This window comes from Amphibalanus amphitrite, unplaced genomic scaffold, assembly GCF_019059575.1.
Source record: "Amphibalanus amphitrite isolate SeventyFive unplaced genomic scaffold, NRLGWU_Aamphi_draft 000853F_arrow, whole genome shotgun sequence".
Taxonomy (NCBI): Eukaryota; Metazoa; Arthropoda; class Thecostraca; order Balanomorpha; family Balanidae; genus Amphibalanus; species Amphibalanus amphitrite.
In genome coordinates this window covers 30,676-43,712 of record NW_024882347.1, presented here as the reverse complement: position 1 = coordinate 43,712, position 13,037 = coordinate 30,676, and the positions used below count along the sequence as shown (strand labels likewise).

Here is a 13,037-nt window from a genome sequence, read left to right as displayed (position 1 = left end):
CTTTCACTCGTCAATTTCATTTATTTTATTTTATCTGCTATGCCTACGTACGTATGTGATCCGTAAGAATTACCAGGAATAGGTATCATCAATCAGAAATGTGTGAGAATATCAGCATGCTGATATTCTCATATATTTTATATCTGATGACCTGACTGATCCGTCTGATGTTTTTAACAACATGTGGGAAAAATGCATCAAAATGTAGGTATTCTACTCAAAAACCTTTTTGAACCATTAACGAAAAACAAAACTTATTGGAGTGGTCAGAACACTCTACGTAGTAGGGCGGATTAAATCATAAGTTAACCCGCGCCCCACTGGGGGGCTATCATAGCCCCCTCTCGTTTTTTTGCAATAACTTCCCAACCGCTTGACGTATCGACGCCAAACTTTCAGTACCTTCGGCTGGATCAATTTGACACCTTGTGTCAAAATATGAACTTCGTAGCTACCATAGGTCGGCCGGAAATGACGTCAGAGTGGCGTCATGTTCGGCCGATTTCGACGCAAAACATTGAACCACGGCAATCGCTCCCAAGAGCTCAGTTTTTAAGCTAGATCCAATTTCTTTGCATGATAGGACTCAAAATATACTGCACTATCAAACTGCCATCTAAGATTTTCAATTTTTTTTGAAAATTATATATAATAAAATTCAAAAGGTACCTATATTTTTTCCAGAAATTTTTGAGTTTAAAACAGGAGTAGATGTGATAGAACACATGCTTGTGACTTACTCTAGCAAGTGTTAGCTAAGTATCTCCAAAAATGGCCAAGTTATACGCATTATTACAAAAAAAAATTCACAATTGTAAATTTTTTAAATCAATTTTTCAGTACGTTTTTGGCATCGCACACCAGTAAAAATAGCACCATCGTATTCCTGAGCACAAACTGCATCCAATAGACACCTTTTTTATTGAAAATTTTCAACTTCAAAATTTGACATTTTTGACCTGAAAGTGACCTGACCTAAGCTAAATTCAGCTCAAAGTGACCTCGAATGACACAACCGACATCAAATTCGAAATTTATGGCCTAAATGGACCATAAAACATGTGTCACGTGACTGACGCATGATATAATATTTCTGTGACCTAGGATGACCTGACCCTGACCTGAAAATTAAAGTACAAGTTGGTACCCTCAGGGTATCTAAGGCATCTGTTCACGAGTGTGTGAACCAAAAATGAGCCTGATCTGACTTGTAAGACGGCGGCCACAGTCCAAAATGTGAACAAGCCAAAATGCTAATAATTTTCACTTTGACCTGACCTGTGACGTCATCGGTGACCTCGAGGTCAATGAAGTTGGGTTTTGTTCGACAGTTTTTCCGGGGCTATCAGACGCCGTTTGAATTTTGACGATCGCCCAGAAGTTTCAGAGTTAGTAGGGGGGCTATGAAGAGCCCCCCCCCCAGTAGGGCGTGTTATACGCAGACCCCAGTGGGGCGCGGGTTAATCACCGTACAACTATACCACCAAAAACACATCGGCTGTGCCCCCCCCTCTCACATTGGACGCTTGGTTGCAACTTGCAAGTCAAACTCGAACATTTTTGCAACTCAGGAACAGATTAATAATAAAATTTGCGCCTTTCTTTACTTTTTTGAGAACCGCAACATATAAATATATTTCCGCAGTAGATCCAAAGACAAATAAATCCTAACTAGAAAGATAATAACTATATCACTAAGTACCTAAGTTGATACTTGGTGCCGTTACAGCACTGAATGCGCAAGAATGTGAAGCCTTTGAAGTTCCTAGGACACGCACTCAAATACACATAGATGAACGGATGGAAGTTTAAGTTCAGCTCATTACGATTTTTGCCTTTTGGTCATAATATCCCGAATATTTTTTGCTTTGAGGAAATGCCTTACCTACTGATGAAATGTTCTTTGATATTCCGAAATGTTTTACAGATCAAAACAAGATTGCAATGTTGCATGTGTGTCATCTTTCCAGCAAGCAGAGGTTACCAGTGTCGATAAGAGGCTTACACTTTTCAGGTAATAAAGTTGCGCTCACATCTAACGCAACACGACAGTTTGAGACCACATTCCGTTCCAGTACATTCCGCTGTGCTGACTGGGCGGGAATCGGGCGGCTATGTGGATGACTGCTACTAAAGAGACAAGTTCCTGCTCCGTCGACATCGCCCCAAACGTCATTGTCGGCGAAGGCAAGGTCGTCGGGCTAGCCCTCGCCGGCACAGGGGGGGGGGGGGTTGATGCAACCCCCTAAGGTTTTTCGCGAATAACTCGCGTAAAAAGCGGCCGATCGCGACGAAACTTTCAGTACCCTCGCATTGATCAATTTTACACCTACCCTGAAAATTTCATGACCCTGACCCAAATGACCTTTGACCTGTGACCTTTTTCCGAGACCATGTTTGGCCGGAATCGCGATTCGGCGTATGTCGGCTCGCATTAGCCGCGCGTTTGCAAGCTTTTCGTGGTTTCAAACGTTCAAACATGTGATTTGATGTTGCTCCCATACATTAGGGTGGGTTTCAAGGTCACCTTAAGGTCAGGTCAGGTCATTGACCTTTGATGACCTCGGGTGACCTCGGTTCACTTTTTCGAGTTTTACATGTTTCTAGGCTAGTTTTTTTTTGCTGAATTCGAATTTAGCAACTATTTGGACATTTACGAAGTAGTTTTGGTGCCTTCGTAACATGTTACGAAGCTGTCAGAGGCGGTTGACACGTATTACGAATACCCTTCACAACCCCTACCGGTTGACCTGACCTGACCTGACCCGACCTGGTCTAAATGCTTAAAGACATCATCTCTGATCAAAACTAACACGATATTCGTGATCAGCACCCCGGAAACCCACATGGGAGCCACACTTTACGACTTTCTAACAGGTCCCGATTTTCCCGGTTTTCGGGTCATTGACCTGACCTGGAGGCTGGAAGGTCACCCGATGACCTAGGACCTTAAAATTGGATATCATCGGCTTCCTCTCGTGACGGGCAGCACGTTCGTTTTTTTCGGGAAGCTCTAGCTCGATCAGGGGCCAAACGCTAGGGGGGTGGTACCAACCTACCCCCCCCCCCCCCCTGTGCCGTCGAAGGACGCAAAATGGCCTGTGCCGGCGAGGGCTAGAGCTCAACGCACTGGGGTGGCGCCTGCGGCCAATATGGTAGCCTTTGATGCAGTGCTGCCACCTGAGCTGGGGCTGCCACCCGCTGCCGCCCCCTGCAGACTAGCAGCTACCTCGGAGCTCACTTTGCAGGTAAGCGAACAACTGCAGTTGTTCACCAGCCATAGGCATCCAATACCTAATCACTATTCACTACACTGCATACATTGCTGTGTCATGGATGATAGCTGTGTGATGTACTCATATCATGTCATTGGAATTTGGATGCATCGTAAAATAGCATTCTGTTGACCTCTTACATAATTGCATGTTTTCGAAAGCGCAGCAGGTACCTATGTGATGCCGTTTGCGTATAGGCAAGCGGCATTAAATACCGGCATTTAGATACCTGTCCTACCTACCTACATTTATATCGTCTCGAACAATGGCAGCCGGAGACTTTTGAAGTGCAATCGCTGACGAATTATGTTTGCTTCATAAGACGCTTCACGGTTTTATTCGCTGACTTAGATGATGCAAGAAATTACCATACTACTCCAAAACAAAGTCTTCAAGGCCTCAGTTTAATCAGGGATAACATAAACCTGACCTCGGCAAATGATAGACATTTGGGATTCTCACACTAAACGGCAACTGCTGGAGCACCTATCAGGCTGTATGGCCTTGAGGGGCATCCGATAACATCGCGCTAAATTGTTGGTGAGTGCCAGTTTAGGGTTGGAACACCTTGATTCTTGAGCAAAAGTCCATCGGATGGTTCACATTTGTTCGGAACATGTCAAGATTAACCATGAACTTAAGTGACCTTGGGTGACACTGGATAACCTTTACCCATTGAGTCACATAAGATGTATTTGAGCAATCCCATCTCGAATTCTACATTTATTCTGCTTAACCCGCGCACCGACGGGGGTCTGCGCCAACTTCGCACCGACGGGGGGGGGGGGGGGGCGGATGACCGCCCCCCCCTGAGATCTCGAGAACGAAGCAAGATAGCGACAAGCGGTAAACGGCATCGGATACGCACGGTCAAGATCTACAATTTTTACTCAGGTCATTTTCAGGTCAGGTCAAAGATGACGTCACAGGGGTCGAAAAAGTCAAAATGGCGGCGCTAGATATTGAGAGAGTTTTTCTCGAATAACTTTCGAACTAGTCAAGATAGGAACAAACTAAGGGCATCATCGTGATCCTCTCGTCAATCCGCATCGAATGATATATATGTTGACCTCGAAAGGTCAAGGTCAAAGGTTGACCTCAGGTCACGTGACCTCGAGGTCATCATGGATATCACTCGATGCGTCTTGACGAGCTGAACACAATGAGACCATCCACGCGGCTGTATCTTGTTCCTGTACGGATTTATTAGCCAAAAACCTTTGGTGACCTTTGATGACGTCACATGACCTCACAGCTGCCCAACAGCAAAACAGACCTCAGGGTAGTGAAGGTTGATCGTATATAAAGTCATGTATGGTATATGGGGCCATTCCGACCCGTTTTAGTGGTAAAAATAGGGAGTTGATTTTCCCCCATTGACTTATAGGGAGGTCGCGAAATTGACCTGACCTTAGGTCACCGATATCAAAATTCCGAGATATACAAATTGTAGCTACTAATGACCTAATAACATCCTGCGACTTTCAAAGGTCTCCGACATCTACTGTAGCTCTGGCACGGTGACAAAATTGCAAAAAAGTGACTTGAGGTTGGGTCATTCAAAGTGACCTGGTGACCTGACCTTAAAAGGTAGGAGGTTCAAACCTGCACACCATGTGTAAAATTGATGAGGGAATAGTCATACCAAATTTCGCGGCGCTACGCGCCGCGGTTTTCCCGCTATTCGTGAAAAACCTCAAGGGGGCGGATATCCGCCCCCCCGTCGGTGCGCGGGTTAAACAATTATCATGTGGCTTAGAAAATAATAATGTCGAGATAAACTCTTGCCTGACCAAGTCCTTCTATCAAAACGAGACAAAGAGCTATCCCGCAATTAATTCCGGGAAAAGTTATCCTAATGAAACCTCATCCAGATCACAAAAGACAACAATAAACAATTGACATGACTGGACGTAGGATCCATAATTTGGTGGATATGTCCCAAAGGAGAAAATCTTTTGATGTTTTCTGGTCATAGAATAAACTCAAATGAAAATGGACCCTATCCATCTACGTACTCTACCTAGTGTTCGGTTTTGCTCTGTCATCCTACCTACATCTTATGTTTTATCTGCTGTGAGCACTACTGCGATGAGGTATGCACCAGCATACACCATTAACTGTAAAAAATATCTAGCCGTGCTTAAATGACACAACCAATTATGTTTCCTAAATTCATGGGAACTGCATTCTAAGCGTTTCTGTCACCACCGTTAGATTACAGTCAGCGGCTTAAATCGCTTGTCGGCGGTACAGGGAAATGGGCTGGGCGTCTCTAGCACACAGCGCACGTAATCCACTTGGCCAAGCATTGCTACATCAGGCCACTCAGTAAAAATGGCCCGCTCTCATACAACTCCTCAGACAGGTCCATATATGTCAGACATTTAGCGAGCTCCGTACTCTTCCTGGATCGGCTGGGTGCGACTCGACACAGAACAGCCTGCGTCAACGGTCACACATATCTCGGCGTCTTTCTAGAACGGGCCGATGGGCTCAGTGCCTTAGCCGTGTCACTTTGTGTTTGTGTGACGTCACGAGATCGTTCTGTATATCTGTGACATCACAGGATCGCTCTGTTTCTGTGCCATCACTCTAAGATGCGCGGTCGTATTGCATGACCCGGGGCTTGGGCGTCTTAGGCGACCAAGGCTACATTCTTCTTGAATGTTAGAATGTGCGATTGGAGCTGATAAGGGCTGGCTCACGCAACTGCAGCCGACTGCGGCCGGGCGATGCGGGAGATGAGAACTTCTTTCGGGCGATAATGAATCTCATATTTTTTACTGACTGAAACTTTGCCAATAAATTGATGACGAGGATCAGGCATTGTATCGTAGCGGCGTTGCTCGCTGTTGCTGTTTTTTTGGGGGGAGGGGTGGTTTACAGCGTTTCTAGCCGGGCGCAGACTCGGCTAGCTCCATGCGAGCTGTTTGCTATTGACCGAGTCAGCCTATCGGGGTTCAAACTGCCTGTCAAACACTGCTTTACAACACAGAGATCGGTGTGAGAAACATATGACCCATGTCCGGGCTCCATTCATGACCATGCGAGCCAGGCTTGCAGGAGCTGCAACGTCTCGGCGAGCGAGCGCCTCCACATCACATGCCAGCGCTATCTTGAATTAATATCGGGTTCACACCGTCCGAGGTAAATGGTGGTGTTGCGGGTTGTAACGGGCGCCATTGATCTGTGTCGTCTGCCGCTGACAGGCGGGACTCTCTCCGATTGGCTGGCGTGGGGTGTCAGACGGTGCCAGTCCCGACTCCATTGGCCGAGAGGCGCTGTCCGCACGACACCTAACTAGCTCCGGCGGAACGGTGTCCAGTATTTCAGCTCGGACGGCAGCGCAGATTTGCAGTCTGACACGCCGTGGTGTACGGACAGCTCGATCGGGCGATTTATAATAAAATGCCATAAGGGGGATGTCAACAGAAGATGACACTGCCATCAACATGTCGACAGAGCATCGCCACTTGTCGACAGACGGAAACGGATGCGGATTTGTATCTGATGTTGGTGACAGACTGAACCCGTCCGGCGTGGGAGGCGCCTGTCAGGTTCTTGAGGAGATGTGGCATTGATTGGGAGGGTTGCGGTGTTAGCAATATGACATTGCGTTATAGGGTCACACTCGGCTCCTTGGCTCCTTGGCTCCTTGGCCACGTCGCGACTAGCGATGAGCGATTCGATAACTCTTCGAAAATCATATCGAACATGTTTCGTCATTTTAGGTCAGGTCAGGTCAAATCCTCAGATATCATTGGAGATTTATCTTCCATTTCTAGCTTATTAAGTCGGCCATCGCACCCTTTCTCGTGTGAATATGATGCCTCGATTGAAGAACATAATTTGGTGTTGGCATCGGTTGTTCGACCGCCGCTGGTTCAATACCAGCGACCTGCGGTTGGTGGGAACGCCTGTGGGGTCTGGGAAGGTGGGATCGGGGAGAGGGGAGGGGTGGGACAGAATGGTCAGACGCCAGACTCAGTTGGCCCACGCTCGTGGCAATGGTGGGTGCCTGGTTTGTGCGTTCGCAAAAGGCTCGGCAGTTGTCCCCCATCTGGGGCTTTGATCTGAGCAGCACTTTGGTTTGAGGTTCTATAATGGTCGTGGAATTATTGACCTTTTGAACATTTGCTTTGCCGTTTTCTCAATAGCGAAGCAGAATATAATATAATTGACCTATTCATCGTGAAGACTGGTAAGTTGAAAAATATCTAAGACACTTTTTGTATTTTTTCACTTTCCTGAAGACCTAATGTATGAAATTCAAGTCACTCATATTCAGAGTTTTCAGGTTATATGAATATTTAACCCGCGCACCGACGGGGGTCTGCGCCAACTTAGTACCGACGGGGGGGGGGGCGGATGACCGCCCCCCCTGAGATCTCGAGAACGAAGCAAGATAGCAACAAGCGGTAAACGGCATCGGATACGCACGGTCAAGATCTACAATTTTTACTAAGGTCATTTTCAGGTCAGGTCAAAGATGACGTCACAGGGGTCGAAAAAGTCAAAATGGCGGCGCTAGATATGGAGAGAGTTTTTCTCGAATAACTTTCGAACTAGTCAAGATAGGAACAAACTAAGGGCATCATCGTGATCCTCTCGTCAATCCGCATCGAATGATATATATGTTGACCTCGAAAGGTCAAGGTCAAAGGTTGACCTCAGGTCACGTGACCTCGAGGTCATCATGTATATCATTCGATGCGTCTTGACGAGCTGAACACAATGAGACCATCCAAGCGTCTGTATCTTGTTCCTGTACGGAGTTATTGGCCAAAAACCTTTGGTGACCTTTGATGACGTCACATGACCTCACAGCTGCCCAACAGCAAAACAGACCTCAAGGTAGTGAAGGTTGATCGTATATGAAGTCATGTATGGTATATGGGGCCATTCCGACCCGTTTTAGTGGTAAAAACAGGGAGTTGATTTTTCCCCCATTGACTTATAATGGGGAGGTCGCGAAATTGACCTGACCTTAGGTCACCGATTTCAAAATTCCGAGATATACAAATTGTAGCTACTAATGACCTATTAATATCCTGCGACTTTCAAAGGCCTCCGACATCTACTGTAGCTCTGGCACGGTGACAAAGTTGCAAAAAAGTGACTTGAGGTTGGGTCATTCAAAGTGACCTGGTGACCTGACCTTGAAAGGTAGGAGGTTCAAACTTGCACACCATGTGTAAAATTGATAAGGGAATAGTCATACCAAATTTCGCGGCGCTACGCGCCGCGGTTTTCCCGCTATTCGCGAAAAACCTCAGGGGGGGGCGGATATCCGCCCCCCCCGTCGGTGCGCGGGTTAAAATACCAATCATAATAGCTATAGCATAGCACTTGCCCGGTGACCCAACATATGGGTATGGAATATGGATAGGTACTATGCAATTAATAAATCGAGTCTCCACGCAATATCGAGTAGCTAGCGAACTACAGTCTAATACCCTCAGTACTTTCAAACCTTGGCGTTTCTTAGTGTGCCTAGCTTGGTAGCTGGTTCTGTCAATCCATCTATTCAAACATTCGAATATGATTCGACCTACATATATTTGTATAAAAAAAAACACCAGTGTCGTCTCGGGCTGTCCAGACAGCGACCCGGCCGCGGCGCCAGGGGTCATGCTGAGGTCACCTCGTCTTCTGGCCGGCGTCGCTCTGGTTTCTCTTCTTCTGCTGACCCTCAACGTTGTCTGGCTCACTGTTGACCGCGATGTCACAGGTAATGAATGTCCAGGACAGCTGACCTTTTCTGCACGTGTGCATGTGTAACGTACGTACTAATAACACAGACGGATGGACAGAAACAAATAGATGCCAGGGACCTGTAATCTTAGTGTGTCTGTGTGCAGAGCAAGGCGTTGCAAAGCACTATATGTTTTACAGTTGTATTACTAAAGTTATTTTATTTTTATTTGATAGTGCAAAACCTGGATTGCCGAATTTGTTTTGTCTACTTAAGATAATGCTTGCACCACCCTATTCCTTCCATCGAATAGCATTGCCAGCTCATGTTTTCAGTGTACGAGTACCCTTGCGTAATCGTGCGCAATTAATTCCTTTTTGACTAAATATTTACCCGTACTTATTTCTGATCTAATTAGCGTAATACAACACAAAGCTTTTTTAGTAATCATGTGCTTATTATCCTACATCTTTAGTGGACAAATAATTACACTTACGTCGAGCAAAATAATTTTTTTGGGGGCACTTTGTGACCTAACAGTTGCCTCTGACAGGAAATCAACTTCTTCCTTAGCACCACTACAATTGGCAACCCTAACTGACCCGCCGTGTCGGGTGCAACTGACTGCAGTATCGAGTCGGACCACAAACTGGAGTACCGTGTGGACGAGGCTGCGCTCCGTGGCAGAGGTCGGATCCAGCAGGGCAGTCGCCGAGCCGTGTCGACCACTGGACCGGACACCGATTGTAGAAACGACGGCGACAGCAGTGGCAGTAAAGACGGCGACGAAAAGGCCGGCGCTCCTGCACGTGCCAAAAAACACACTGCTGCTGGGCCGGCCCCGCGCTGCCACCGGCTTCCTCACCATTGGAATTGCCTCGGTTAGAGGGCTGGCGGGGAAGCCAGGGGGCATAAAGGGTGTTTGAGCATCAAAACAATCGTCACACAGACGACTGGGTGTGTACTGATATAGGCCATCATTTCAGCTAATTATTGCTTGCGCAAGTAGGTAAGTGTAACTGCAGGTGGCGTTGGTCTTACGTAGAGGAAACATTCGATGAATAATTACGAAATGACGTTTATCATTCGTTCACATTTTCCAACTAATTCACCTGAAACATTTGCATTGACAGCCTTTGAGGTGTTTTTTTTTAAATCTATTATGGTCTCTTTGCACTGTTCCTGTGGCAGGTGTTTCGCAAGGAGCACTACCTGAGCCGAACTCTCCGCTCGCTGATTGACAGCTCGACAGCGGTTGAGAGAGCCAACGTCACAGTGGTGGTCCTGCTGGCCGACACCAATGACACACTCAGGTGGGAAAATAACAATTGAACTGGTAAATGACGGAAAAGAAACATGGGATCAAAATAAAGCAATACTTAGGTTAGGGGCTAAGGCCGCGAGGATACCTAATTCAGTTGATAAAGAATCATATGAACTGTGAGCCTACAGTTCAGCAATCATTTCAGCGAAAAGTTGAAGTTCAAACATCACGGCCCCTCGCAGAGCCATGCAGAATCATGTTTCTTTTTATACCTACCATGCCTATTGACTATTCGCTGCTCAGGTCCTTCCGTCTGAGCCATCTGTCCAGCCAGTTTCACGGCGAGGTCGCTGATGGGTTCATCCAGTTCATCCAGCCTCCACCTGATCTGTATCCCGACCTCAACTTCACGAGTGGTCGACGGCGCACCTTCAACGACAAGCCGGAGCGGGTGGCGTGGAGAACCAAACAGGCATGGGGCAGCTGCAATCGCGGCTGCGGATCGTGGGGTGCAACGGAAACTTCCTAGCCACTTTTATGCACGTGCTTAAACAGTGTTTTCCAATAAGACTCAGGAGTTTTCTTTCAGTCAATATTAATGTTATTGGTACCTTCAGTCATTGCGCTTTTCTGTCTACTGCGACCTACTAGTAGTCTCTCTCCAAGCAATAAATTGCGTTATTACTTGTTCGTCAACTTCGTGCGCTGAAACAAAATATCACCAATTTGCTGCTGTTTCCAGGTGATCGACTTTTCATTTCTATTCTCGTATTGTTACAAGCTATCTGAGTACTACATGATTCTTGAAGACGACATCCTTTCTACAAGCCGATACATTACTGCCATTCGGGAATTTATTCAAATGCACAGGTACCGTATAAGTGAAATAACAATTCTACCTACCTTTATTAAGCACTTACTCAACATCCAAAGTTTCCTGTTTTGAATGCAAGTGAGTGATGATAAAAATGATTCACATGTTAATGGAAGCATTGACGCTTTATATTTTGTGATCAATCAAGCTCCGGTACTGCTCAGTTGAAGTCTATGGTTTCACCAATTTCTCACGACAGGCACCATGACTGGGTGGGTCTGAAGTTCGCTCAGTATATGATAATCGGCGACCTGGTTCGGTCGTCCAGTCTTCCACGGCTTGTGCAGCTGATGACCATGTTTAGAGAGGTGAGGAGATAAGATTTTACTGTCCACGAGGTCAGAGCAGTAGCGGGTCAGGGCTGACCGTGAAAGGCATTCGGAGCCAAGAGGTGATGTCATTATTGCCTGTCGAGAAAAGACCGGCACAAGCGTTCTTACATTTTTCCCACTTATATATTTTTTTACCGAATCTGAAAAAAATTGTAGTGTGGTGCGAATGTGCATTGTGCAATGAGAAATGTCGATTTTACTCACACCGATATGTCTCTCCATTTCTCAGGAGCAGCCAGTCGACTTTATCATGTCCCACTTCATCTCGATGATGGTGAACGCGCCGGGCCTTCCAACACGCCGGGTGCCCTCGCTGTTCAACCACATCGGACGCCGCTCAACTCTGGCCAACAAGACCCAAAAGGTTGTCGACTACCATACCAACCAGGTGACCAGGCGGTTCGAGCACGACAACCCGCCGGCGGAGGTGGTGACCAACATGCGGGTGGTGACCGGTCACCTGGCACCATACGCCTACAGCGTCGCTCCCGGTCTGTTCATCGGGCAGCCCAAGCGCGGCTCGGTGGGGACGCTAGACGTGGCGCTGACCCGACGCCGGCGGCTGCGGCGGGTGGCCGTGGTGACCGGTCAGAAGCAGCAGTACCGGCTGAAGCGCGGCCGACTGCTGGCGGCCGCTGACCTGGTGCGGGTCACCGCCACCTCGGCAGAGTGTACCGACTGGAGCCTGCTAGGAGAGTTCGACCCGAGTGGAGTGGTGGATGTGAAGGCGGTGGATACACTGGTGCCCGGTGGAGTGCAGTGTGTCAGAGTGGAGGTGGACAGGACACACGGCGGTATAGTGGCCATCACGGAGATAGCGCTGTTCGAGGAGAGCTGAGAAAGGAGAGCTGAAAGAGGAGGGCGAAAATACTAAAGGGGAATGTGGTAAGGGGAATGGGGAATGCTTGATGTGGGGAAATGTGCTGTTACTACTGGTTGGAAGAGATTTGGGCTTTTTGCAATGGCGGATGCGAATTTAAGAAAAAATGAAGGGAAGTTAAAGGAAATAGTTCACTTTCACGAAATTATATTTTTTGCAATGGATTTATGATTTTTTATGTTCAAAATGATCAGCAAAGAAAATAAAACCTTTTTATAACAAAATATTATTTTCTATATTTTTGATATAGGAAGAACTTTTCAGTTTCTGTAAGGCACACGCGATCCAGTATGAAAAGAGCATGGGTCCCCAAAATTCTTCAGAAGCTAGAGAAATTATCGCGGCCACCGGCATTTGGGCGATCTGCTCATGCTTTTGTTACTGGAGCGCCTCTGAAGAATTTTCTGAATAATTTTCTTTTGTTACTGGAGCGTTTCTGAAGAATTTTCGGGACCCATGCTCGTTTCATACTGGATGCAAATATATGCAAGGCACACAACCTCAACGCAAGGCACCTTTTTCGGGACGAGAAATAGAATATCTTTGCCTAGGGTGATCGTTGGGCTGTAAAAGCTCCTGATTTATGCTCGTCTCAGCCCAAGCTACGGAACTGCTATTCCAGTTAAAAACCCATGTTAAAATGTGAACTATTTCCTTTAACCGCTTTTATGTTATATGCTTTTAGACAAAGCGTATTTATCACAATTAATTAGT

The 13,037-nt window shown here is 46.7% G+C and overlaps 1 protein-coding gene across 1 annotated transcript; it reads left to right on the top strand.

The window, feature by feature from the left end:
- Positions 1-8,890: 8,890 nt before the first annotated feature.
- LOC122367159 (alpha-1,3-mannosyl-glycoprotein 4-beta-N-acetylglucosaminyltransferase C-like) lies at positions 8,891-12,547 on the top strand. The gene is made up of 7 exons (XM_043340028.1): positions 8,891-9,009; positions 9,604-9,854; positions 10,165-10,286; positions 10,541-10,709; positions 10,980-11,107; positions 11,311-11,419; positions 11,673-12,547. Exons 1-7 carry the CDS (start codon positions 8,910-8,912, stop codon positions 12,279-12,281), a joined length of 1,488 nt encoding a protein of 495 aa, XP_043195963.1. The 5' UTR covers positions 8,891-8,909; the 3' UTR covers positions 12,282-12,547.
- The last annotated feature ends 490 nt before the right edge of the window (positions 12,548-13,037 follow it).

Excerpts from the sequence above, each read along its gene's own strand:
- LOC122367159 (XM_043340028.1), top strand. The coding sequence starts at position 8,910 with ATGCTGAGGTCACCTCGTCTTCTGGCCGGCGTCGCTCTGGTTTCTCTT. Across the intron at positions 10,710-10,979 it reads TGGCGTGGAGAACCAAACAG|GTGATCGACTTTTCATTTCT; the intron begins GCATGGGGCAGC and ends TGCTGTTTCCAG. Across the intron at positions 11,108-11,310 it reads GAATTTATTCAAATGCACAG|GCACCATGACTGGGTGGGTC; the intron begins GTACCGTATAAG and ends TTCTCACGACAG.